Source organism: Physeter macrocephalus, chromosome 9 (genome assembly GCF_002837175.3).
Source record: "Physeter macrocephalus isolate SW-GA chromosome 9, ASM283717v5, whole genome shotgun sequence".
NCBI classification, from domain to species: domain Eukaryota; kingdom Metazoa; phylum Chordata; class Mammalia; order Artiodactyla; family Physeteridae; genus Physeter; species Physeter macrocephalus.
In genome coordinates, this window is record NC_041222.1 from 25,946,403 (window position 1) to 25,972,082 (window position 25,680).

Consider the following 25,680-nt stretch of genomic DNA (forward strand, 5'->3'; position numbering starts at 1 on the left):
TGATGTTAAAATGATCATACTGCATTATATTCTAAATTCAGATTTACTTATTGTCTATCACCCTCAATTAGACTGAGTTCCTTGGAGGAAAGGACTCCTGTTTGATTCTTCTCTATGTCTCCAATTCTTAGTAAAGGGGCTGGCAAGAAATAAATGTTCAATAAATGTTTGCTGAATGAACATTATAGAAAAGATGTGTACATGTGAACAATAAAATAAATATTATGTGATATTTATCATACAAGAGGCTCAGATCAAGTGACACTATAGCTCAAAAAGGAGAGATCACCTCTATGTAGGAAAAGGTAGTAGAAAAGAATGGTTAAATCTGTGAACTTTAGAGTCAGACTGCTTTGGTTTTGAGCTCTAACTACAGCACCTGTGAGCTTATGTGACCTTGGTATATAACCTAACTTCTTTAAACCTTAATTTCCTTATCAGTGAAATGGGGATAATATTAGTTAGAAGAACTAAATGAGATAATGTTTGTAACATGTCAGGTACCCATTATGTGTTTGTAGAGTAGCTAATATATCATCATCATCATCATCACCAAAGGCTTTGTGATGGGGGCACTCACCATCTGGATGGGCAGACACAAGTGAAGAGCACTGAACAGCAAGGAGGTGTGAATAAAGGTACTGTGGGTGTTAGAAAGAATCAAAGCCAAACAGGGAGGGCAAGTGACACTATTTAATTGGAACATTGGGTATTTTCAGGAAAGTAATGGGAGACAAGATTGGGAAGTTGGCTTTAAATGCCAGACTGACAAATTTAGTCTTAATTCTACACATAATACTGAGACTTTACGGGATTCTAAACGGGGTAGAGACCAGTTCTGAGCCAGCTTTATGGGGAGTGTTCTGGCTATTTGTGCAGGACAATCTGGGGAAGGTGAGGGGAGATAGAAGAAAATAAACCACTTAGGAAGCTTCTCCAATACTTCCAATGAGAAATTGAGGTCCCCCTCTGGGATGGTGGTATGGGAAAGGAAAAGAGGGAGTAAGCATGTGGGACATTGGGAAGAATAAACTCAGAACTGTGTCCAGCTGGATGTGAGAAGCAAAGTGAGGAGGTGGAGGCAGAGGCAAAGACAATTCTGAACTGGATTGCCAATTAGAACTGGATGTCCAGGAACAAGGTGCTGCTCTTCTATAGTAGAATAGTTAACAATGACAGAAATAAAGCGTAGGAGAGACTGGTTTTAGGGGGAAGATATATTTGCTTTTTGCTATGCTAAGTTTAAGGTGTAGTGGGATATTCAGGTAAAGAATGATATTCAAGAGACACTTGCAAATGTGATCTTACAACTCAGACTGGTAATTATTTAGAAGATATCTGCATAAAGGTAATAGCTAAAGGTATACAGTTGGATTGACTGTCTAAGAGTGAGAGAGAAAAGACTCAGAGGAGTCATCCTTGGGAAGTACTTCTCATAGCTAGAGGAGCAAAAGAGAAGTGTGTGGAGGAGGAGGAGGGGGAGAAGGAGGGATGAAGAACACATTACCATAGAAGCCAAGAAGAGAGTGACAGAAGTGCTCAGAGGAATCGTGAGCTACAGTAAAGTCACAGAGAGAGAGAAGTGAGAAGGGACCACTGGACTTGGCCATTAGGAATCATTGCTGACTTACGAGAGAATAATACGTGGAAGAGAAAACTAGATTGTGGATGCAAAGGAAAGAAGTTATGTGGGGAAAAGAAGCAGTTGACTTGAGAGTACACTGTTAGTTCCGGAATTTCAGGAATGTGAGGACAGAAATGTGATAGGGGCTCAAGGTGGGAGCAGACTTGTTCTTCCCCAGATAAGTGACCACACATCAATGTTTATTCAGAGATGCTTATTGTCTATTCATTAAGAAATAGAAAGCAATATTGGTGGAGGAGGCCGGAGGAGGGACTTTGGAACAAACTAAATTGAAAGTCAGGTTACAGCCATTCTAAAGTCATAGGCCGTGTTATCTGTATGTGTACAGTAGCATCTGTTTCAGCAGAGACAGAACTTATTTATCATGCATCAACAGGCTGTGAGAGGGAAACCAGAAACTCTCCTTCTCCACTAAGGAAAACAAAGCATGATCAACTCCTTGAAAATAATTTAAAAGGTTTGAAAAAGTATTTTAGCAAGGAAAGAACACTAAGAAAAAAAAGTGTATGATAGCTTCCCTTTCTTGACTTTTCCACCCAAATGCACTCCAGGACAATGCCCAGGTGCATCATTAGAACACTTCTAATAATACTATTAACACTGCCTGAGTTTATGGCATGTCTATCTGCACAGTGCTTTCATTTTATAGAAAGCTGTCATGATCTCTTTTATCCTCCCAGAATCCCTAGAATCCCTGGGAGGTATTACTTTTTCTCTGTTTTATAAGGGAAGAAACTGAGAATCAGAAAGAATTGAGAGACTTTCCCCCAAATTACACAGCCAGGAAATGGTAGAGTCCCAAATACCTTGCTCTTTTTAAATTTTATTTATTTATTTATTTATTTATTTATTTATTTATTTATCTTGCGGTACTCGGGCCTCTCACTGTTGTGGCCTCTCCCGTTGCGGAGCACAGGCTCCGGACGCGCAGGCTCAGCGGCCATGGCTCACGGGCCTAGCCGCTCCGCTGCATGTGGGATCCTCCCGGACCGGGGCACGAACCCGTGTCCCCTGCATCGGCAGGCTGACTCTCAGCCACTGCGCCACCAGGGAAGCCCCCTTGCTCTTTTTTTCTACACGTTTTCAAATTCCATTCACACGGTCTTCACAGCATAACACTCCGTGTATGGGATGACAAACCAAAGTGTAGCAAAGTGATCGTCCTCTTTTCTATACTTCTATCAATATGGCCTAAAACTACATCAGTTTTGGGGCACTTTTATTAGGTCAAGTTTCTCACTGAATAGTATCTAGTGCTCCCTTTTCACCCCCATCATAAAGAGCCCCAGGGCAGAAGTTCTTAGCAATGTTTTTCCCTCCCTCCCACATCTGCCCAGTTCAACCAGGCCTCTGAAATGCATGAACAAGGCCTCAATACTTACTTAAATGTGCTCCAGATGGGTCAGGAGGCAGGAAAGCAATTCTCTCCCTCAATATCTAGTTTGGTCTAGTAGGAAGAAGGCCAGACTTGGAGGCTGCAGACTCAGGTTTCATGCTCAAACTACCAGTCTAGCTCTGTGACCCTAGTAAAATCACTTTACACTCTGAGTACCAGTGCCTTGATCTGAAAAATGAGGATACTAATAGCTATTTTATAAGTTTGTCACAAAGATTCAGGGAAGCACTTGTGAAAGTGGCCCTGTGATGGGTTTGACATTCTGTTATTCTGCTGTAACTGTCTTGAAATTCTTTTTTTTTTTAACATCTTTATTGGAGTATAATTGCTTTACAATGGTGTGATAGTTTCTGCTTTACAACAAAGTCAATCAGTTATACATATACATATGTTCCCATATCTCTTCCCTCTTGCGTCTCCCTCCCTCCCACCCTCCCTATCTCACCCCTCTAGGTGGTCACAAACCACCTAGCTGATCTCCCTGTGCCGTGAGGCTGCTTCCCACTAGCTATCCACCCTACGTTTGGTAGTGTATATATGTCCATGCCACTCTCTCACTTCATCACAGCTTTGGACTGGGCCCTGCAAATTATGTTGCTGATCCTGCCTGTATGTCCTTGGCCAAGTCACTTAACCTTTCTGGGCTCCAGTCCATAATTAATTAAATTCTTAGGAAAGAAATTGTTAGGAAAATTCTCAGTCCTCCTTCTATCTACCTATTAGCAAAATTTGACAGGTTGATCACTCCCTTCTCCTTGAAACATTTTTTTCCACTTCACTTCCAGAACACTACACTTTCCTGGTTATTCTCTGCTTCACTGGCTGCTTCTTTGCTGTTTTTTCCCTAATCTATTAGCATGTCCAAAACTAAACTCCTGATCATCTCCTGCAAGCCTGCTCCCCCCAGTCTTCTTTGTCTGTTAATGGTATCTCCACCTTTCCAGTTGCTCAGACCAAAACCCTTGTCATGGTCTTTGATTCTTTATCACTCACTGCATATCCAGCTTGTAAGCTACTCCAGAGTCTGACCACTTCTTCATCACTCCCATCACAGTCCAAGCCTTAATCATTTGGATTCTGCAGGATCCTTCTAACTGGTCTCCCCGCTTCCACCTCCTCCCCTGTCCCCATGGTCTGTTCTTTACATAGAATAATCCTTGAAAAATATGCCAGGGACTTCCTTGGAGGTCCAGTGGTTAAGACTTCATGCTTCCACTGCAGCAGGAGCAGGTTTGATCCCTGGTTGGGGAACTAAGATCCTGCATGCCAAGCAGCGTTGCCAAAAATTAAAAAAAAAAAAAAAGTCAGATGGCATCAATCCTCTGTTCAAAACCATCCCATGACTATCCATCTCAGTCAGAGTAGACATCCCTACAAGGGGCAATAAGCTACCTCTCTGAACCCACCTCCTACCACTCCCTCACCTCAGGCCATTTGCCAGTGCCTCTCTGCCTACAGTGCCCTCCCAGATGGCAGCCTGGCTGGCCCCTCACCTCCTTCAGTCCCGAACAACTGTCACCCTGTTTAAAATAGCAACCACCATCAACTTTCCCCCCTTGTTCCTTATCCTATCATTCCATGCTCACTTTTCTTTCTTCTTTTCAAAAAATTAATTAATTAATTAATTTTTGGCTGCATTGGGTCTTCATTGCTGCACGGTCTTTCTCTAATTGCGGTGAGCAGGGGCTGCTCTTTGTTGTGGTGCGCGGGCTTCTCATTGCGGTGGCTTCTCTTGTTGCGGTGACAGAGATGAAACTAGAACATACAAGCCTCCTGTCTCCTAGGCTTACCTACTGTTTGGTCATTCATCATTCCTCCGCAGCACGTGGGATCTTCCCGGACCAGGGCTCGAACCCGTGTTCCCTGCATTGGCGGGAGGATTCTTAACCACTGTGCCACCAGGGAAATCCTAACTGCTATATCTTCAGCACAGAGGTCAGTGCCAGTGAATGACAGTAGAAAGAGCTCTGGAACAGATGATGGTATTACTAAGTAACAGCAGCATCAGCCCCTCTGAGTGTATAAAGTACTTTCACAGGCGTCACACCCATGAGGCTGGCCCTGCATACAGGAGTGAGGGCATTTATGGGGACTGCTCTGGGTTAAGCCTCCTACTAGATTGTACTGTGGGCATAGAAAGGTGAATCAGGAGTGGTAACCACCCTCAAAAGGTTTGTGGCCTAGAGAGAGGTATTATGTATATATGCAAATAACTCTAGAACAAGGCAGCTTTTGTTAAAAACATCTGGCCTTTAATGCCTAACATCTCACATACTGCTAACAACTCTAGACTTCACTACAGAGGGAAAGGACAATGAACTATGGCTTGTGAATTTACTGACTGGCTATTTTTGTCCCAGACAAGTTCCTGCTGTGGCCTGCTTATCACACCAGAGACACCTTGCCTGACTTCCAATCTAGTTTGCTCCAAACTCCCTCCGCCTGCCCCCTCCACCCAGTATTGCTCCCTAATTACTGTTAACTTGAGACCCCACCCTCATATAGTCCCTCCACATTCTGCTCCTAGATATCAGAACATGGGGTGGAATCAACTTAGGCAGGCTGCAGCAGGGTGTAAAGGGTCTAAATATTATTTCCCTCCAATAAAGATGTGCATATCTCTATGGGCCTACAGTACACAGAACTCAGGGACTAACATCTGTCCACCTTCGTCCACCTTTGTAGTCTGACAGCCTTGCTCAGTACATGGCACAGAGGAGGCATTCAGTAAGGTTTGCTGAATCGTTGAACTGGGTCGTATAAGCTTTAAGGATAATTGTATTTAAGAAGTAATTCTGCATCTTCTGTAAGGCATCCTAGAAGTATTCTAAAAGGTTATCTTATTTCATTATCATAAGAAATAACCTAATCAGTAAGAATTAAAACTTATCAAATAAAGTGACTAATTTAAAATGCCAGTTTAAATGATAAAACACTCCTGTTTTATAATTTTCAAGGCTACTTTAGTTTGTATTTGAGTTTTTAAAACCCTGTATCTGAAAATCCAAAAATTGTCATGAGATAAATTGCAAGTTACACTTTCCATTCCCTATAGGACTTCTTGGAATAGGGACTCCCTGGAGTTATCTGAATTTTTAGGTAGAGATTAGCTTACAAGAAAGACTGGGGAACCGAGGAACTTAAAGCTAGAGCTTAGGATCTAGTAATTAGATATCACATTAAGTTTTGGTGGTAAGCCCTTGAGTGCTTGTTATATAATTCTCAATATTTTTCAGTATGTTTGAAAAACCTGCTTCTCTCATATGTTCACATCACACATACATTTTCATACTCAGGTAAGATCAAGCATAACAAGATGACCCATCTTATAATCAGTAAGATGTGGTGCCACCAGTAAGTAAGAAAATTTGGGGCAGGTAAATCTTTCCCTTCCTTGGTTCTCAATGTCTCTGTGTATAAAATAGGGGGAGGGACTAGATGGTTTAGGAGGAGATGCTAATGCCTTAAGAGTCTATGGAAGTAGAGGGCATCTATTCACATAAAGGTTTTCTCTTCATAAAGGATTCCCTTCAGGTTTTCTCTGAGTTCTTTAGTGCATTTAAACTGTGACTTGACTTACCAAAATCTTGTCACTATATTTTTATTACTAATAACAGCAGCTAACACTTACTAAGCAGGTTGAATATGCTAGGCACCATGTATTCAATATGACAGGCACATATGAAATGCATTATTTCATTCAGTCATCCCAATAACCTCAGAAGGTACATACCAATATTGTCCCATATTGTAGGTAGGTAAACTGGCTCCAAGACTAAGTGGCCTAAGGTGACTGAATTAGGGAATGTGGCAACACTGGAATTCAAACTCTCTTCACTTCAGTATCTGACTCCAGATACAGTGTTAAACCCTGCATCTCACAGACTGTTTGCCTGTAATAGGAGGTGGTCAGTGTTCCTTTCCTTGGTGAACAATCCTGATCCTCTGTGCCTCTTTGCCTTCACAAATCGGGTGACCGATTGAAGACGGGTGATTCCTTTGGTTTCAACTTAATTTCTGTGACATAATGTGCTGATATTTTCATTAAGAAATGCTTTTTGACCTTCCCTGGATGGGTCACAGTGGATTTCACTAGTTATCTTGAGTCACTTGTGAATGATCAGGTGAACAGAAGAGGGTTCAAATTTGCTTTGAATTCCTAATTTAGTTCTTTATGTCTATTATCTAAGTCTAACAGCAAGACTTTCCATTACTTTGCATCGGGTTAAGATGAAAAAATGCCACATGCAGGAAAACAATATAAGATTAATTTCACATCTTCATAATTTTCACATTCATAATATTCACTTTCACAAGAACTGTGTGAGGTGGGCAAGTCAGGAATTATTCACCCACTTTGCAAATGAGGAAGGATAGTCACGAAAAGGGGAAGTGATTTGTTCAAGGACATCGAGCTGGTTAGGTGCTAGACTTGGTGTTCTTCCTATACTATGCCACCTCTGTATGTAAAAAGGAACACTGGACTCAGGCACTTCTTAGCAGAGCCAAATGACTGCCATACCGGAGGCTGTGACGTGCCAGCCTGTGGCTGCAGGGCTGCCTGTATAACTAGCCACTATGGTGGAGGAGGACATAGCACCAGCTATGCCCCCTGCTCACACCTGTGCAGTATGATAAAGAAAGTAGAAGTAGCCAGCAGCTGTGGTCCAACTAGATAAAACTTTTAGGCAGAAAGTCAAGTGACACGTGAACTCGGGTATGTGTGTGTTGTTAACTGTTAGTTACTTTTGACATTTTAAAAAAGGGTTCTTGTGGAAGTCAGACCAAACAGCAGGAAGGTATTGCAGCAAGATGGATTTGGGAAAGGACCAGCCTCACTGGATGCTTCATCAGACACCTGATCCTCATCAAGAAGAGACCCATGTTCCAGGTAATGAAAGGGACCTTAAGAGGTAGTGGCTGTTGGGAAGGATTGGACTATGATTATTTTCCTCTTTTTATGGCTCTGGCAAAAAAGGGGCATAATTGGATACGTTCATATATTAGAATGGAAGAATTGGGGCTATATAACTTTCTGAGGTGCCTTCTAGCACTAAGATTCTAATAAGCCAGAGAAACACAAGGAAATAATAAATAAATTATTAATAATATATATAAATGAAAGCTAACGAAAATACCCAATACCAGATAGTTGTGGTAAAACAAGTACAATCATATACTTCTTTGGTAGCGTAAATATAGTGAAACTTTTGGAAAGGGATCTGGCAATAAGTAGCAAGAACTATAATAGTGTTTATTCTTTTGACTCACTAATCTTAGTCTTTGGATCTATCCTAAAGTAGCATTTTTGCTGCTTTTGCAGAACCCTAGGCCTTGAGGCAGTGATTTAAAACTTTTTAATGCCATGGATCCCTCTGGCATTCTGATGAACCTCTAGACCCCTTCTTAGACTAAGAAGTCTAAATACATAAAATTAAATACATAGGATTATAAACGAAGCAATTATATTAAGATAAGTTATCAAAACAAAAAACTATGATATAATAATACATGTGCTTATTTATATATGCATTAAATAACAAGATCCAGTGGTGGATCTAATTACCACTGTATCAAATCAAATATATCATCTCAAATAAATGATATTTTAAGGTATCTGCAATAACTGTAATGTTATATGAAGAAAATCTGTAATTTCTTTTTGTGACAAAATCACACACTGCTAAAACTACCGTGGTTTGCTACCTACATTCATAATTGAAGGAAATGGTCATTTAAATTAAAGATTGGTAAAAATAAAAGTATAATGTTCCCCCATCCAAGTTCACCATTAAGGACTTCTGTCCTAAAAACAAAAGATGCCACGGTCCAAGGGGCATTTTCTCTTTTGGGGGGTCCCGGTGCAAATTTGAAATCATTCTATAGTCTCTAAGAAGTTCTACATCAAAGACCCAACGTTAACTTTTCACAAACTTGGATGGCAACAGAACCTTTCTTGATAATAACTTTAATATTCCAGAGAAACTGGAGAAACATCATCCAAAGGAAAAATATACAAAAGAAAAAAAGCTGTGTACATGAAATATTTATTATAATTTGATCCACAATGGCAAAAAAAATAACTGGCAACAACCTAAATGTTCAATACGAGTGGAATGAGTGGATAAATGAGAATACATCAACTCGATTAGGTATCATGTAGCTGCTAAAGTTATAATTATGAGGACGAGATGATGGAATATATTTTTGATGTATCAGGTTAATAAATGATAAAACTGTGGTATGCCATCATTACAACTTTGTTTAATATAGGGACTAGATGAATACGAGGAATAAAATGAAAACAGGTTATAGGATGGCAGAACATGGCTGATTTTTTTCTTTTATGTTTGTACAATATGTACACTATTTTGAAAAAATTAATAGGTTGGTAGCACACTTATGTACAAATACTGACCTTTTCATTTAAAAAATGTTGACCAAATGTTTGCTCCCAGGCATTCTTCAGAGGCACAAGAATAAATAAGATATAGTTCTTGTCCTCAAAAGGCTAGGAGAAAAACTTACACACCCAGTAAAGGGATTCTACCTTTTTTCTATAGGACTCTTTTCCTGTTAATGCCACAATTCATCACTATCTCCCATAACTTTCATTTTGATCCTACAGAAGTCATTGGAACTTGGAGTTTAAGAAACAGAGAGCAACTCAGAAAAAGAAAAGCTGAAGCACAGGAAAAGCAAACTTCACAATGGCAATTTGGGTATGGTATTGCTGCAAGGGGAAAGGAACTGATATTTATCTAGCATATGCTACTTGTCAAGTGGTGCTGAGCATTTTTACACACTATATTTCATCTTTCAAAAAATCCCATAAATTGGGAGCTGTTATCCTTATTTTACAAAAAAAAAAAAAAGAAAGAAACCAAGTCTCTGAATGTTAACTCTCTTGCCTAAAGTCACCCATCTAGTAAAGTGATGGGAACAGAATCTTATTTATTATGGTCTCTTTTAATTACAGTACCAGGTGATCAAATTATGTATATTGTAGAGAGGCCTGGTGTTCAACCACCCTAGTAATATAACCATAGAAGTATCTGTTGGGAGCGGGAGACACCATTGAGAAGACCCCCAAGTTTGTTCTCCAAGCTTTCTATTAGTGAAATTCTTCTTGAATGAGTGTAGTTAACTCTCCATGGAGTACACCAAAGCACTGTCTGTAAATGAGTGATGGGAGAGTTTGAGAGTTCCTAAGTGTCCAAAGTCAGCTGTATGTAATCTCAGGAAGGGAGTACATGAACATGACTATAAATTAGGCAGCATCTAACTGCACCATTTAGAATATAACTGTGAAAACAGAGGTATTGCCTGCTTGGAAATAGAAAAGGGGAGCCCAAGGAGCCAAAGTACAGCATCCATCTGAGCCAGGGTTTCTCAAAGCTGGTGTTATTAATGCTGTGGGTAGGAGACTTCTTTGTGTGGGAGGCTGTCCTGTGCATTGAAGATGCTTAGCAGCACCACTGGCCTCTAGAAACCCACAGGACTCTCCCCTCCCCATCGTGACAACCAAAAATGTCTCCAGACCTTGTTAAATGTCTCCTGGGGTCAGGGGAGAGGAGGTAAAATGCTCCCAGTTGAGAACCACTGATCTAAGCACTCTTCTTTAAAATATTTTTGATTAAGATTTAGATGTGTATTTCTTCTTTACTGTAGAAATGTTTCCTTCAATGGCAAAAATGACATAGGTATACATTTTTCACAGGGCCGGGCTCTGCTTTGTGAAAAAAAACCCAAAAAAACATAGGTATACATTTTTCTTGGCATCATTTTTTAAAAAAACGTACAGTGGAGATGTTTTAAGTACCTATTCCCACTGTGGCCTGAGTATCGTCTGTTCTGCAACAACACATGTTCTACAATACCAGTTAGCTCACATATGATTGGTAAATAGGAGAATGATGTCAGTATAATGTGGAAGTTGTGTTAGTTCATAATTCTTCCTACTTAAAAGAAGCCAGAATAGTGGGAATAGAGTTAAAACCTTCACAGGAAAGGAAAAAGCCTTCAGCTTGGCTGCTGTATAGACAGGATCCTTTTCAGCCTGCATCCGGGGCTTCTTCCCCAGAGAAGGACATTGGACATCTCCACATATAGCAGGTTGCACTTCCTCCTGTGCTCAACTTATTGGCAGCCGTGCTGGCTCAGAACACCCTTATTTGCATAATCTCAGCACTGAAAGCCTGCATTTACACTGTTGCTTTTGTGCATTTTTACCATCCCCGAGGCAGCCTCCAGCCATAGTAAGCTGCTTGTCTGCACTATCCAAGTTATCTCTCCCCTGTCCCAATTACAGTTTATGCTAGTGTTAAAAAGTTGCATAGGATTTGAGTCATTTGCCCCAACTTTATTTTTTCCCCATAAGCACTGTCACTTTTACTGCATGATTTTTCAGAAAGTGAGGTTTTCAGGAATTCATACATGTTATAGCAGAAACTTCTGTACTCAAGTCCTCTGGCAGGTGACTCTGTTGAAGAACACACAATTAGTTCCCCTAATTCCTTACTCACCAAGCAACCTTCTGATCATTACTTGCCTTCCCAAGTACTTGCTACAGAGAGAGTGTATTCGTTTGTCAGCTCAAGCATTGTGACTTTGCATTTCTCACTGTTCATTTAAAAATTGGTCTTTAGGGGGCTTCCCTGGTGGCGCGGTGGTTGCGCGTCCGCCTGCCGATGCAGGGGAACCGGGTTCGCGCCCCGGTCTGGGAGGGTCCCACATGCCGCGGAGCGGCTGGGCCCGTGAGCCATGGCCGCTGGGCCTGCGCGTCCGGAGCCTGTGCTCCGCAACGGGAGAGGCCGCGGAAGAGGGAGGCCCGCATACCACAAAAAAAAAAAAAATTGGTCTTTAGGTTTACATATCAATCTCTTTGAGCTGGTTGATGAGCTCTGACCCTAGAAATGGAGCTGGTTTCAGTATATTCATAGAATTGGGCTTCTGTGCTCATTGGTTTGGGTGTTGGGGGCAAGGCTGAAGAAGTCACTGGAGTAGGTGGAACCTTGGTGAGCCTCTTGGCAGCTGGCCGGCCTTGCTGTTGTGACGCATATCTATACTACTGAGGGCTGTCCTCACTGCAACATTCTACACAGTGAAACCTTAGTTCCAGAGAGAAGCGGTAGAGTGTAATAGTTAAGAGCCTGGCTGCTAAAGCCAGATGGCTAAATGACTAGATTTGAAGAGTGGCTCCCTTACTTCTTAGCTATTTCACCTTGGACAAGTTATTCAACTTCTCTGTGCTTCAGTTTTTTCATCTGCAAAATGGAGATAATAATAGTATCTACCTCATAAGTTGATGTGAAGACTATATGAGATAACAGAATAAGTGAATTACTTAAAACAGTGCCTGGCATATAGGAAGCACCATATATATATATGTATATTTCTGATATTTATATAAGAGTACTAGTTTCTATCTGGATGATTCATTCATATAAGTTATTACATGCAATTCTTAGAACAACCACATGAGGTTGGGCAGATACTATTTACTCCATTTTACCCGTGAAGAAATCAAGGCATAGAGAGTTTAAGTGACTTGCCCATGATCACATAGCTGATAAGTGACAGAGTACAGATTAAATTTTAGGCCACACAGATATATTTGTATCTTTTGAGAAACTACCAGGAAGAACATGGAACATTACTCAGATTTCCCTCATATAGAGATCTATCTAACAAATTATTTAGGATTTAATTTCTAGGATAATAATGTTGCCTGAAGAATTCACATACATCATCTTTTTAAAATCTGACAATAAGGACTTTATAATTTATCTTGTTACCTTGGTTACTTGGAATTAAACTTCCAAATGCTGAGGTACCATATCATTTTTACCTTCTATATTATTTTTAATATTTATTTTAAACTGTACTATTACAATATGTACCTTTTTTTTTGGCGGTACGCGGGCCTCTCACTGTTGTGGCCTCTCCCATTGCGGAGCACAGGCTCCGGACGCGCAGGCTCAGCGGCCATGGCTCACGGGCCCAGCCGCTCCACGGCATGTGGGATCTTCCCGGACCGGGGCACGAACCCGTGTCCCCTGCATCGGCAGGCGGACTCTCAACCACTGCGCCACCAGGGAAGCCCCAATATGTACCTTTTTTATATTGACTTCAAACTGGTTTTGATGAGACAACCTTTAAAAAAATTTAATTATGGAAATTTTCAAACACACAAAGGTAGAATAGGGTATACATTTTTTAAGTGTACAAGGAACTGCGAGCACTGCATAGGTGTAAAAAACACTGGTTTTATCTCCAAAGACTGTCTTGTTTACTAAAAGAAATAGGGTTTCTCCAGAAATAACTACAGGATGAGGCAGCCTATGTTCTTTACCTTAAGCATAATCCTAATAATAAATCCTATAGGAGTGGTAAGCAGGGAGAGCATTTCAGCCCTGTGGTCTGTTGGGGAAGTCTCCACAGGGCAGGTAGCATGAAACAGAATTTCAATAGGTTTAGAAAAATGATGAAATGCTTATTTACAGTACCTTTTTCTTCCCCCAAGTCCATCTATATTAGCCATCTGTATTTGGATACATTTGCAGTACCTAACAATTTGTCATTGGTTGCCATACCCATGCATATCCTCTCATCTTCTAGATCTTTAGCTATTGGTTCAGAGTAGGTATAATATGACCACTCGTGCCTTTCCACCAAGCTGCTTTACCTCAGGGAAGTGTTTTTGCAGCTTTGGAGCTTTGGACCCAGCTTTGGCCACTTAGCCTGCTTTACACAAGACACCGTATTAGATAAGCAAGCCATATACATCATTCACCTGCAGGCTGCACAGGTGAGGAGCAGGCCTGCATTGCAGATCTAGGAACACAATCATATCAGTTTACCCAGGGTATAGAGAAATGAATTCACATAGACTAAACCCAAAGAGACTAGTATATAAACAAGAATGCCAGTCTATTGATTTATAACATCAACGATACATTTTCCATAACCAAACTTTAAGTATATGCTCTCAAACGCGTACACACACACACACACACACACACACACACACACACACACGCTACACTCACCAAGAAGGTTCCTGTTGAGCAAGGCATCAAAGACAAAAAGTCCTGAGGGTCATTTCCTCTCCTGATAATTGAGAGCATCTAGAACTGCTTCTTCATTTTACAAACAAGGAGACTGAGGCCCAGAGAGAGATTAAGTGACTTGTTCAAGGTCGTGCAACAAGGCAGTGGGTGTCCTGGGACTGTTATTACCAAACGTTTATTTGAATTCTGGAGCTCTGTTGCTGACACTAATTCTGATTTCTCTATAGAGAGAAAAAACACAAGCGGCAGAGAACAGGAAAAAGAAGTGAAAGAGGCAGAAAGAGACAACAAAATACAGAAACGAAGGTGGAGCCTCTGTCACAATTAGAAAAGGAAATGATGGAGAAAGCACCAGCACCTACAGAGAAAGAAACTGAACCGCCCAGGAGTGTGAACGAAGCTCTCCTTCCGGTAGCCTCCACGCAAAGAGTTGTGCCCAAGAAACATTTTTCTGAAATAGGTCAAGAAAGCATTATCCATCAGGAAAACTCTTCTGAATACCAAGAAACAGCAGTACAAAACCACCCTTCTGAAATACGCCAAGATATGGCTGAATCTGAAGACCTCTCTCCTAAAATGTGCCAAGAAATAGCTGTATTTCAAGACCGTCCTTCCAAAATGCGCCATGATGTGGCTCAACCTGAAGACCTCTCTCTTAAAATGTGCCAAGAAACCGCTGCAGCCAAAGCCCTTTCTTCTAAAACATCTGAAGATATAGCTGACCTGGAAGGATGCCCACTTGAAGCATACCCCAAACCAGATGTGCCTAAAGGCTACACTCTTGAGACATACCAAAAAAGAGCTGAACCTGAGGAACACCATTCTGAACTAGGTCAAGGAATAGCTGAGACTGAAAATTTTGTTCCTAAAACACAAGAAATAGCTGTGCCTAAAGAGCTTTCTATAAAAACATACCAAGAGACAGTTGAACCTGACCACTTTTCTCATAAAACATATAAAGAAATTTCTGTGTCTAAAGCCCCCTCTCATAAAACAATCCAAGAAACACCTGCTCCTGAAAAATATTCACCTGAAATATACCAAGAAACACCTGGGTCTGAAGAATATTCACCTGAAATATACCAAGAAACAGCTGGGCCTGAAGACCTCTCTACTAAGACATATAAAGATAAGGATGTGCCTGAAGAATGCTTTCTAGAACTGTACCAAGAAACAGCTGGGCCCCAAGACCAGGATCCTAAAGCACACCAGGAAGATGCTAAGGATGTTTATGTTCTTCCTTGAGGTAGGGTTTTTTTATTGGGGTCAAGCTAGTGACATGCCACTTATTTGTGTTCCCTGTTCATAATCAGAGTACCAGATAGGTTTATCTTCCTTGGAGCAGTGATTTATTGCCTTCTTTGACAATCCTGGGTTATCCCAGTTATCTCAATGGGTATCATCAATGTCTTTGTCTAGTTTTAAGTGAAAAATGTTTTTCATTCAACCAATATCTGTTTGGTATATTACCATATAATTAAAAGAAAATCATTGAAACTATAAGTGTGTATAGTGGGTACTTGTACATACTATCCATTTTGGGAAACTTTAGCCAGTGAAGAAAAATGAACCCCATATAGAGTGAATTATGTGCAAAATATTTTAAAGGACAATTACATTTAGATTAACAAGAAAACTTGGTGAATAAAGTTTTTTCTAGAAAATTAAAATTTCCTGGCAAACTAAAGGTAAGTAAATTCATGGTACAAGCTACCGAGGGAGATACAAAGACATAAAATATGATCCTGGGAATAGGGAACTCGTTCTTGTAGGACTTACCAGGCTTACCCCAAACCCTTTCTATTTAAATATTTGCTCCTGAAAAGCTTTCTCTTCTGCATAGCATTTAAGAAATAATGTGACCTTTCTTCAGTTTGACTTGTCTCGGGGACATAACTGAGAGCCTTGATTCTCTTTGTGCACTACTGTACACAGTATAAGAAATGGGCTGTCTAGCAGACCACAGCTATCCCCAGGGAATTGTGTTCTAAAGCAATCCCTTTGGTAGCTTATCTTCTCTTTCTCCTAAAATATGAGTGCAACAAAAACCTGGGGTTATTGTATTCCAAGTAATACAGGTTTTGAGGAAATACCTTTTAAAAAATTACAGTAAAAGCACACATATGAAGCACTACTTGTACTGACAGGAGTCCCCTGATGGAGAAGCAGCTCTAATCAACACAGTGCCCGATTCTAAGAGTTTCATTTTAAACCCAGCAAGGTTAAGATGGGCAATTAATTAATGCTTATTTTGTTTTGGGCTTTGTCTTACCAAACAAGTGGAAATATCTACCTTTTTGCTGATTGTAAAATTGTCATAATAATAAATTATAAATGTTTATTATAATAAATTAAAGCAATATATAAGTGACTGTAGAGTAAAATATAGTTAATGGTAATAACTATAATACCTATATATAGTTAGTATATATAGGTATATATAATATATATACCTATATATATAATACCTATATATTGTTAATGGTAATAACTATAATACCCCTATAATACCATCTCCTATCTCTGATCCCCAAGGTTAAGTTTTTGTTTTGTTTTAACAAATGAGATGGTATCAATACAATACATTCCATTTTATAACCTGCTTTTTTTTCCACATACAATATATATTGTGGCCATCTTAATGACATCTTTTGTAACAATTGTACAGTATTATACATACAATAATTTATTCAACCAATCCCTATAATGATGAACACTTAGATTACTGCCAAGTTTTACTATTACAGCAATGTTCAATGAACATCATTGGAAGTAACATTTATTTAAATAACATTTATTTGGCACTTTCTATCTGCCAGACACTGTATTAAAACATTTCATGTGAATCACTTTATTCAGTGTTAAAACCCTAGTGGATGAATAATATTATCCTTATTTTATAGATAAGGAAACTAAGGCACTGGAAGCTTAAGTTGGTCTGATTACTTCCTTTGGACAAATCCCTAGAAGTTGAATTGCTGGGCCAAAGTGTACCAGCATTTAAAGTCTGGATACATTCTGTCAGACTAGTCTCCAAAAATGTTGTAGCAATACACAGAAACCAAGAATTTATGTAAGTGCCTGTTGCCCATGCCCTTGACAACACTGCACATGATTGTTTTAAAAATCTATGCCTACTATGCTAGGTTAAAAAAAAAACTAATTGTTTTAATTCCCACTTTTTTATGACTAATGCTGCTAGGCATATTTTTATGATTATTATGAATTCAGTTTTTTTCTTTTGAGAATTGCCTGTTTGAATCCTTGTTCCATTTTATATTTGGGATATCTACCTTTTTGATTGATTTAAAAAATCTCTTTAAATAATAGTTATTAAATCTTTACCTACATATAAGTTGTAAATATTTTTCTAGTTGTTGTTTGTGGTTTAACTTTGTTTATAGTAGTTTGGCATTCTATATGACAAAATTTTAATGTTAGTTTTTAGTCATTCAAACCTGTCACGATTTTAATTCTTAATGATTCAAACCTGTCAGTCTTTTCCCTTATGGCTTCTGGTCTGTGGTCTGCTTAGAAAGGCCTTTATAATCTTAAGATTAAAGGAATATTCTATTGTTTCTACAACACTTACTGTATCTGAATATTTAAATCTTTAATTCATCTGAGATTTGTTTTTGTGCAAAGTGTGAGGTAGAGTTTTTTTTCTCCAAGTGGATAGCCAATCATCCCAATACCATTTATTAAATGTATTTTCGTATTTTATTTTATTTTACAGAAATGAAGGAAAAACCCAAAGCAGAAGAACCAGAGATACCAGCAATTCCAAACGTTCCTCAAGAGATTCACTCAGAAAATGAAATTTATAGTTGTTTTGTTTTAACAATGTTCAACCATCATAGTTGTCCAACAAAATTCACATTTTAGTACATTATATGTGTGGTTTTTCTCAAAATATGGTAGAAGTCTCTACAATATTCATTAATATTTTAACAGTGGTTTTTCCCCCATATATAGACCATATCTGAAAGAGAGAACTAATGTGATTTTTCAGGCTCTACCACATAGACAACATCCTGCTAGTGTGTGTGTGTCTGTGTGCACGCCCATGAGTGCGCACGCGTGTGTATGTGTAGATATATTAGGGAGAGGATAGTGGTGGGAACAGGCTTAACAATTTTCCTGCCCTTAAGAATTAGTCAGATAAGGGCTTCCCTGGTGGCGTAGTGGTTGAGCGTCCGCCTGGCGATGCAGGGGACACGGGTTCGTGCCCTGGTCCGGGAAGATGCCGCGAAGCGGTTAGGCCCATGGCCGCTGAGCCTGCGTGTCCGGAGCTTGTGCTCTGCAACGGGAGAGGCCACAGCACTGAGAGGCCCGCGTACCGCAAAAAAAAAAAAAAAAAAAAAAAAAAAAAAGAAGAAGAATTAGTCAAATAAATGTTTGTTTTCAGGGGAAAATTACTGAGCCCTCCCTTTTCCCATTTTTAAGTCTGAACAATTAAAATTTGAGGAAGTATATAGTTTTCTTATAAACTTTGTTCAATTACTAATGTAACAATAGCATCAAAATCTTATTCAGGCTTCAGATGGCTTTTAACAATTTAACAATTTTAACAATTCTTATTCTGGGACTCCTTCAAAGATATTTTGGAGTGATGAATGTAGTTGTGTATTTGAATTTTGATTTTCTATTTTTACTTTTTATACATTGTAATTGTGCAAAATGTACATTAAATCATTATCACATGTTTGTGTGGACAGCATCATAGTAAGCACTGTGAGGGTTAGAAGACCTATAACACATAGTCCTTGCCCACTAGGAGTTTAATCTAGTCTTGTGGGGGAATAAAACAGAAAACAGATAATTACAAAAGAAAATAGTAATGCTAATGCCATTTGAATTAGAAGATACAACAGAGGGAATGCTCACTTTTTTGCTGGAGTGACCCGAAAAAATTACACGAGTGGAGCCTTGAAAGATGGAGAGGATTTGTAATATAGGTGAGGATAGCAGCATTATTGTATGTGACACAGAGAAGGGTGAATTAAAGACATGTTCAAGAGAACTGCAGGCAATCTACAGTTAATGCAGCGTCCATGTGGAATAGCAGGCTAGCAGGCTGAAAATTATTGTATTATTGGAGTGTATCGAATTTTGCTTACCTAACTAAGATGTATATTATTTACTTAGGTAATGGGGAACTAAGTAAGACTTTTGAACAAAGAGATGGCAGTTTTAGTATTTCAGGAATATTTATCTGGTGATAATGGTCAGGATTAACTGAAAATGACGAGAGACTGGGGGCAGGAGTAGAAACTATTCTGGGCAGGAAGATGTCTGAAAATCTACCCCGGTAAGATGTTACGGAAAAACCCGAACTAACTTTTTGGCCAATCTAATATTTTTGAGGGGATGTTTATTTTCAGTTTTCATTCTGTTATTACAGAGGACTCAAAATAAAGGAGACTTCTGCAAATGGTTCAGCAAGGGCACAACTATGCAAGCTCTCCATATAGGCACTGTGCTAGGTACTAGGCTAGAGTGAAGAACAAGAGAGGATCCCAGTCTCTCAAGCATTCATGGTGTAGAACAGTGGTTCTCAACCCTCACCATATATTAGAACCACTGGGGAAGATTTCAAAATCACAGTTGCCCAGGCACCTCCCCAGGGATTCTGATTCACCTATCTAGGGTGACATCAAGACATATTTATTTTTTTACATTGTTTTTTGCTCTAAATAATTTTGAGGAATAATTTTAGAATTATATAAAAGTTGTAAAGATAGTACAGAAGTTCCTATATAGCTCTCACCCAGTTTACCCTAATGTTACTATCTCATATAACCATGGCCCATTTATCAAAACTTAAGAAACTAAGATTGTTACATTACCATTAACTAAACTACAGATATTATTTGGATTTCATTAGTTTTTCTGCTAATGTCTTTTTTTCTGCTTCTGGATCCAATCTAGGCTACAACATTGCATTTAGAACAGTGGTCCCCAAACTTTTTGGCACCAGGGATGGGTTTCATGGAAGACAATTTTTCCGTGGAGGGCGGGGGATGGTTCAGGAGGTAATGGGAGCGACGGGGAGCTGCAGATGAAGCTTCGCTGGCTCGCCTGCCCACAGCTCACCTCCTGCTGTGCGGCCTGGTTCCCAACAGGCTGAGGACCAGTACCGGTCCATGGCCTGGGGGTTGGGGACCCCTGATTTAGAGTATTTTAATGGCTCTCCAGATGATTCTAATGTGCAGCTAGGGTTGAGGACCACTGGTATGGTGGGAGGTTACAATGCTATTTCCCTCCTATTTGCCACACCCTCTCCCACAATAAAATTTCCCCCCTCAGCATATATTAATTGAACAATGATTACTCATATCCCTTTGAATTACTCAAGTAACAGGAAATATTGAGGACAGCACACCATATGATAGTCCCTTACATCTGGATGGCACTTCAGAACTTGTACTTTCAAGCATACTCTTTAAAATTTGATCTGCACAAGAATCTTTGAAATAGGCTGGGCAGTGATTATCATTCCCATTTTACAGATGAGGGAATAACTGCAGAGAGGATGCGTACTCACCCAAAGTCTCATCTAACTTCCTCAGTGTTCTTTGTGATGGTTTTCAATCTTTGGAAATCTTGTCTAAATTTTACCTGCCAGGGTGGGTCAAGATTAGAGAAAAAAAGAGTAAACTGAAACCTCAAGTTCTAAAAGTGTTTCATTAAGATGAATCTTATGAGATTTGCATATGTACAATGTACAGGGGCACAAAGGTGAAAGAGATAAGGAAGTAGATGATTTGAAGAAATATAGTACATTAGAGGAAGAGGGGTCTTCTCTTTCTACCTTTTAGGATCCTTTCTGCTTGCCTTCTTATCCCACTCCCTATATAGACATACAAACTCTGCTCTCTCACTATTCTCATTCAAACACCAGTGTGTATCTAAAAATATTCCAGTTCTCTTCTTGGCTTAGAGCTTTGATGTCATAGAATTAAGGTTTTGCAAGAATCCATCTAGCCCTACTTTGTGCTACCCTCCACTCGTGGGTAGAATGGTTGTTCTTTAAAATCCATGAATCTTATGATATTAAATCTAATATGATGTGTGAGAAGATCCAAATCTTTAATTGATATTCAAAGGTATCCTTCACTCAAATGAAAGATTAAGAATCATTACACTGAGTAGTGTTTCTCAAAGTGTAGACAGATGACCACCTGCTTTGAATCATTCGGGTTTTTTTAAGGCAGATTCCTAGGTCCTAGCTCCAGAGAAAGGATTGTCTCATAAACTACAAATAATCGTATATAATGGTTATTTATATAATCATATATCCTCCAGACAGGATAATAGAAACTTCAAATCATATAATGAAAGGGCTACATATTTAAGTTCCTGTTTTCCATAAAGAGAAATTTTTCCTTTAAATGAAGTAGCAATCTACTTCATCAGTGTCTCCAATTCTGCTTTGCATTTCAGAGCTTGTCACACTTGGTAATATATTTTTGGCGTGATTATCATTATATATGTTATCTAAAGCCAGGAGGGAAAATACCTCATTTTCTACAGGAGTCTGTCCACAAATTAAGCGACTATCACTTTTAGCAACACCCCCATCTAGTGGCAATTTTCAGCTATTACGGCCTCAGTTTTACAACGTGTATAGTAGCTCAGTAGTTCTCAAACTTGTTCTTGTTTCATCAGCTGCCCAGAATTGTTCCCTCCTCGAAAAAGAATAATGGTATTCTTTTCCAAATTTTCACGTGGAAAAAAACTATCAGAGAACACGTAGGTGTATGAATTTCATCAATTTTTTAAGTTTTTGTTTTAAAACCCACAATCTTCTCTATTTTTGTCATGATTTTAAATGCACTGACACGCTACTGTTGGTTAAATTTAAACATGTTTTACATGCAGAAATTCTCTCACAAATAACCTGCAATAACTTGAAATGCATACCCTTTGGAACACTTCCTTTTCTCATGTATAAATTAAAATGTGTGCTGAATTTCGCAAAATGTCAAAACAAAAACCAAAAACCCATAATCTTCTCTTTAAATCTTTGGCCCCTTCTGATGGTTACTTTCTGCTAGTGGTCTATTAGTTCATGACAAATGAACAGATTTAGGAACAGCTTTTCATGGTTGTTGAAGCTTTTCAATCTGTGGAGTTTTACAGTTTTGAATAATTTATTTTGCAGGCAGAATGTCCCCCCTCCCCCCATGAAGCAACAGGATAAAATGCTCAGAAGTAGAATTATATATACAGAGAAACTTGATAAATACACAGGTGAGAGATGACGTTACAAGTAAGTGGGTAAAAGCCCAGGCTAGCGGTGCAGGGATAACTGGTCCTCGCATGGGATGAAAACTGACTCTTCTTGGCCCTCAACTTTTTAGAGCTACCCAGAAACGACTACAATCCCCTCAATGTGTATGGCATGTTGACTCAGTTTCATTCTCGCTTCATTTCTCATGAGGTATGGAGCACAGGAACAGTCCCCACTTCTTACCCGTTAATTTGGTGTGGGGCTACCCATCCATTAGATTTGAAATAAGGTTTACTTGGGGTTCCTTTCTGACAAAACATCGTTTTTCTTGTGGAAAAATGGGAGCATACAGAGAAGTATAAATGACCATCTGTGTATTCCCACCATTCAAGAATTAACGTTTAATAACATCTGATCATCTTGCTATGTGATAATTGTATATACATATTCTTTTTATTTAACAATTAGCGTCATGCACTGGATATGTAGGTTGCTTATTATTTCGAGAGAGACATCTTTATGCATAAATCTTCATCGACGTACCCCCCTTGGAAAGGGTGGTAACTTGGAGCTTCTGACTGCCCTGAAAGGGCGGGCAACTGCAAGGGGTGGGCGCGATGCAGCAGACACACGTTCAGAAGCGGAACGAGGGATCCAGGACCTAACAGCCACCTAGCGGTGGCCTCCGGCGCTGCCCGCCGCGCGCCGCACTTCTCCCGCACTACGCAGGCGCCATGCATGGAGACCGGAAGCGGAAGGCTTGAACGCGTTGGGTGGGCACCTGTGAGACCACTAGCCATGCGCGACGTGGAGGAGCCCGGCCCTCGACCCACAGCGACCTCGTGCGGGTGCGTAAAGCCGGCTCTGGAGACAGGTAACTTCTAAGAGGCTGAAGGTTCCGCACTCCGAAGAGCCCTAAGTGCAGGGAGCCGACTTCACTGCAGGCAGGGACGGCAAATGCGAGACCTAGAATGGACGTGGGTCGTTTTTCCTGATTATTGGAAGGCACGGGTCATGTGTTTAGGACACCACGTGATATGTCTTAGGCGAGCTGGATGACATCATCTCTCCTGTTCTGTTCTTGGTAGCTAAGGTGGCCTGGTCTTGGCGGAACAGCCACGTGCAGTGTAGCGGTCTTTGTCTTGGGGAGTTCTCACCCATAAATGAGAGATAGGATATATACAGCAGGTGTTAGGCCGATTCGGGATTAATGCCACAAGAGAGAAGCAACCTGTGCTGCAGGAAGTGTAGGAAATAGTTTTAAACTGGGCATTGAAAGATGGCATGAGTTTGTTTCTCTTTATTTTCACCCCTGTTTTTAGGGCAGAATATATTAACTTTAGAAATCCGAGGAAGCAAATTGAAAAAAAGATGAAAGTAGTCGGCCATAACCCAGAGAAAACCACTGTTAATATCTTGGTGTCTACTTTCCATAATAGTTTCAGTGCCTCACACTAGAAACATGAGGTGATATGCGACACCATTGTTTTATAATTTCAAAAAAATACTTAAGGACTTCCCTGGTGGCGCAGTGGTTAAGAATCCACCTGCCAGTGCAGGGGACACGGGTTCGAGCCCTGGTCCTGGAAGATTCCTACATGTTGCAGAGCAACTAAGCCTGTGCACCACAACTACTGAGCCTGCGCTCTAGAGCCTGCGAGCCACAACTGCTGAAGCCCTCGCACCTAGAGCCCGTGCTCCGCAGCAAGAGAAGCCACTGCAATGAGAAGCCTGTGCACCGCAATGAAGAGTTGCCCCGGCTCGCAGTAGCGAAGACCTAACTCAGCCAAAAGTAAATAAATAAATTTTAAAAAATAAAACAAAACCTTGATTTGAATCCTAGCTCTACATTTATTAAAAACAAAACAAAACTTAAGGTTCATGAAAATCTTTCCATGGCAATTAATAATGTTAATTTTGAGAAGTTGCACACTATTTTGTTTTATAGATGTGCTCTTATTTAACCAGTTCCCTATTGTTGGGCATTAAGGTTATTGCTGGTTTTCATTGTTCTAAATGAAAGTTTTGAAACTAAAATCTTTGTGTATGTTCTAAATGTTTAACTTGAATTTCTAAAAGGTATTGTTACGTGGTCAATGGTTGTGCCTGTTAAAAAAAATTGTTGCATGCTGCCAGATTATAGGTCTGATAGTTTTTTAAAAATTAATTAATTATTTATTTTTTGGGCTGCTTTGGGTCTTTGTTGTTGCACGTGGGCTTTCTCTAGTTGTGGCGAGTGGGCTACTCTTTGTTGCGGTGCGTGGACTTCTCATTGCGATGTCTTCTCGTTGCAGAGCACAATCTCTAGGCACGCAGGCTTCAGGAGTTGTGTCACGCAGGCTCAGTAGTTGTGGCACATGGGCTTAGTTGCTCTGTGGCATGTGGGATCTTCCCGGACCAGGGCTGGAGCCCGTGCCCGTGCATTGGCAGGCAGATTCTTAATCACTGAGCCACCACAGAAGCCCCAGGTCTGATATTTTGACTGGCAGGAAAGAGCAGGGCTCAGAGGTCTACAGAGCATGGGGTCCGGGATCCGTAAGTCAGAAGTGTTGGATGGGGGACTTCCCTGGTGGTCCATTGGTTAAGACTCTGTGGTCACAGTGCAGGGGGCCAGGGTTCGATCCCTGGTCAGGGAACTAGATCCCACATGCATGCCGCGACTAAGATCCCGCACGTGGCAACAAAGATCCCACATGCCACAACTAAGACCCGGCACAGCCAAATAATAAATAAATAAATAAACAAACGCAAGGAAGAGTAGCCCTCGCTCGCCGCAACTAGAGAAAAGCCTGTGCGCAGCAACGAAGACCCAACCCAGCCAAAAATAAAAAAATTTAAATTAAAAAAAAATATGACATCTGTTAATAGTGGGAAACAAAAAGAGAGTCGCGAGACGTAAGGAACTCAGAGTCCGGAGGACTGGGGTAGTGTGTTTTGAGGAGGGGAGGGACTGTCAGAGGGAAGACAGATTATAACAAGGGTAATTTAATAGTCCGGGCAAGAGGTGAAAAGGACCTGGACGTTTCTGTCTGCACAAGACTTGTTGATAAGACTTGTGTACAGAAAGCCTCTGCATTAATAACTTGTTGGTTTTTTAAAATTATATGGTTAGTAGTTGTAATATTGTTAAATTGAGGGAAAAGCCTGTGTAAGGTCTTTAAAAATTTCTCCTTGTGGGCTTCCCTGGTGGCGCAGTGGTTGAGAGTCCGCCTGCAGATGCAGGGGACGCGGGTTCGTGCCCCGGTCCGGGAGGATCCCACATGCCGCGGAGCGGCTGGGCCCGTGAGCCATGGCCGCTGAGCCTGCATGTCCGGAGCCTGTGCTCCGCAAC

At 40.3% G+C, this 25,680-nt stretch overlaps 2 protein-coding genes and 1 long non-coding RNA gene across 3 annotated transcripts in view; 2 read left to right on the forward strand and 1 right to left on the reverse strand.

Moving 5' to 3' along the window:
• HEMGN (hemogen) overlaps positions 1-17,925 on the forward strand; it is a 36,825-nt gene extending 18,900 nt beyond the window's left edge. Inside the window, exons 2-5 of the mRNA XM_024126440.3 lie at positions 7,807-7,932; positions 9,670-9,763; positions 14,341-15,359; positions 17,850-17,925. Of these exons, the coding sequence (XP_023982208.1) occupies positions 7,807-7,932; positions 9,670-9,763; positions 14,341-15,358 (1,238 nt within the window). The 3' untranslated portion in view covers position 15,359; positions 17,850-17,925. The remainder of the gene's footprint in view (positions 1-7,806; positions 7,933-9,669; positions 9,764-14,340; positions 15,360-17,849) is intronic.
• Positions 17,926-18,349: 424 nt separating this feature from the next.
• On the reverse strand, positions 18,350-23,210 carry LOC114486863 (uncharacterized). Its single transcript, XR_003681195.2, has 3 exons — positions 23,131-23,210; positions 20,661-20,734; positions 18,350-18,436 (listed from the first exon to the last, which is right to left on the reverse strand). It is a non-coding gene; the product is annotated as an uncharacterized lncRNA (long non-coding RNA).
• The window catches only part of TRMO (tRNA methyltransferase O), a 14,239-nt gene continuing 11,388 nt past the window's right edge, over positions 22,830-25,680 (forward strand). Inside the window, exon 1 of the mRNA XM_007114607.3 lies at positions 22,830-23,223. Coding sequence (XP_007114669.2) covers positions 23,088-23,223 — 136 coding nt within the window. The 5' untranslated portion in view covers positions 22,830-23,087. The remainder of the gene's footprint in view (positions 23,224-25,680) is intronic.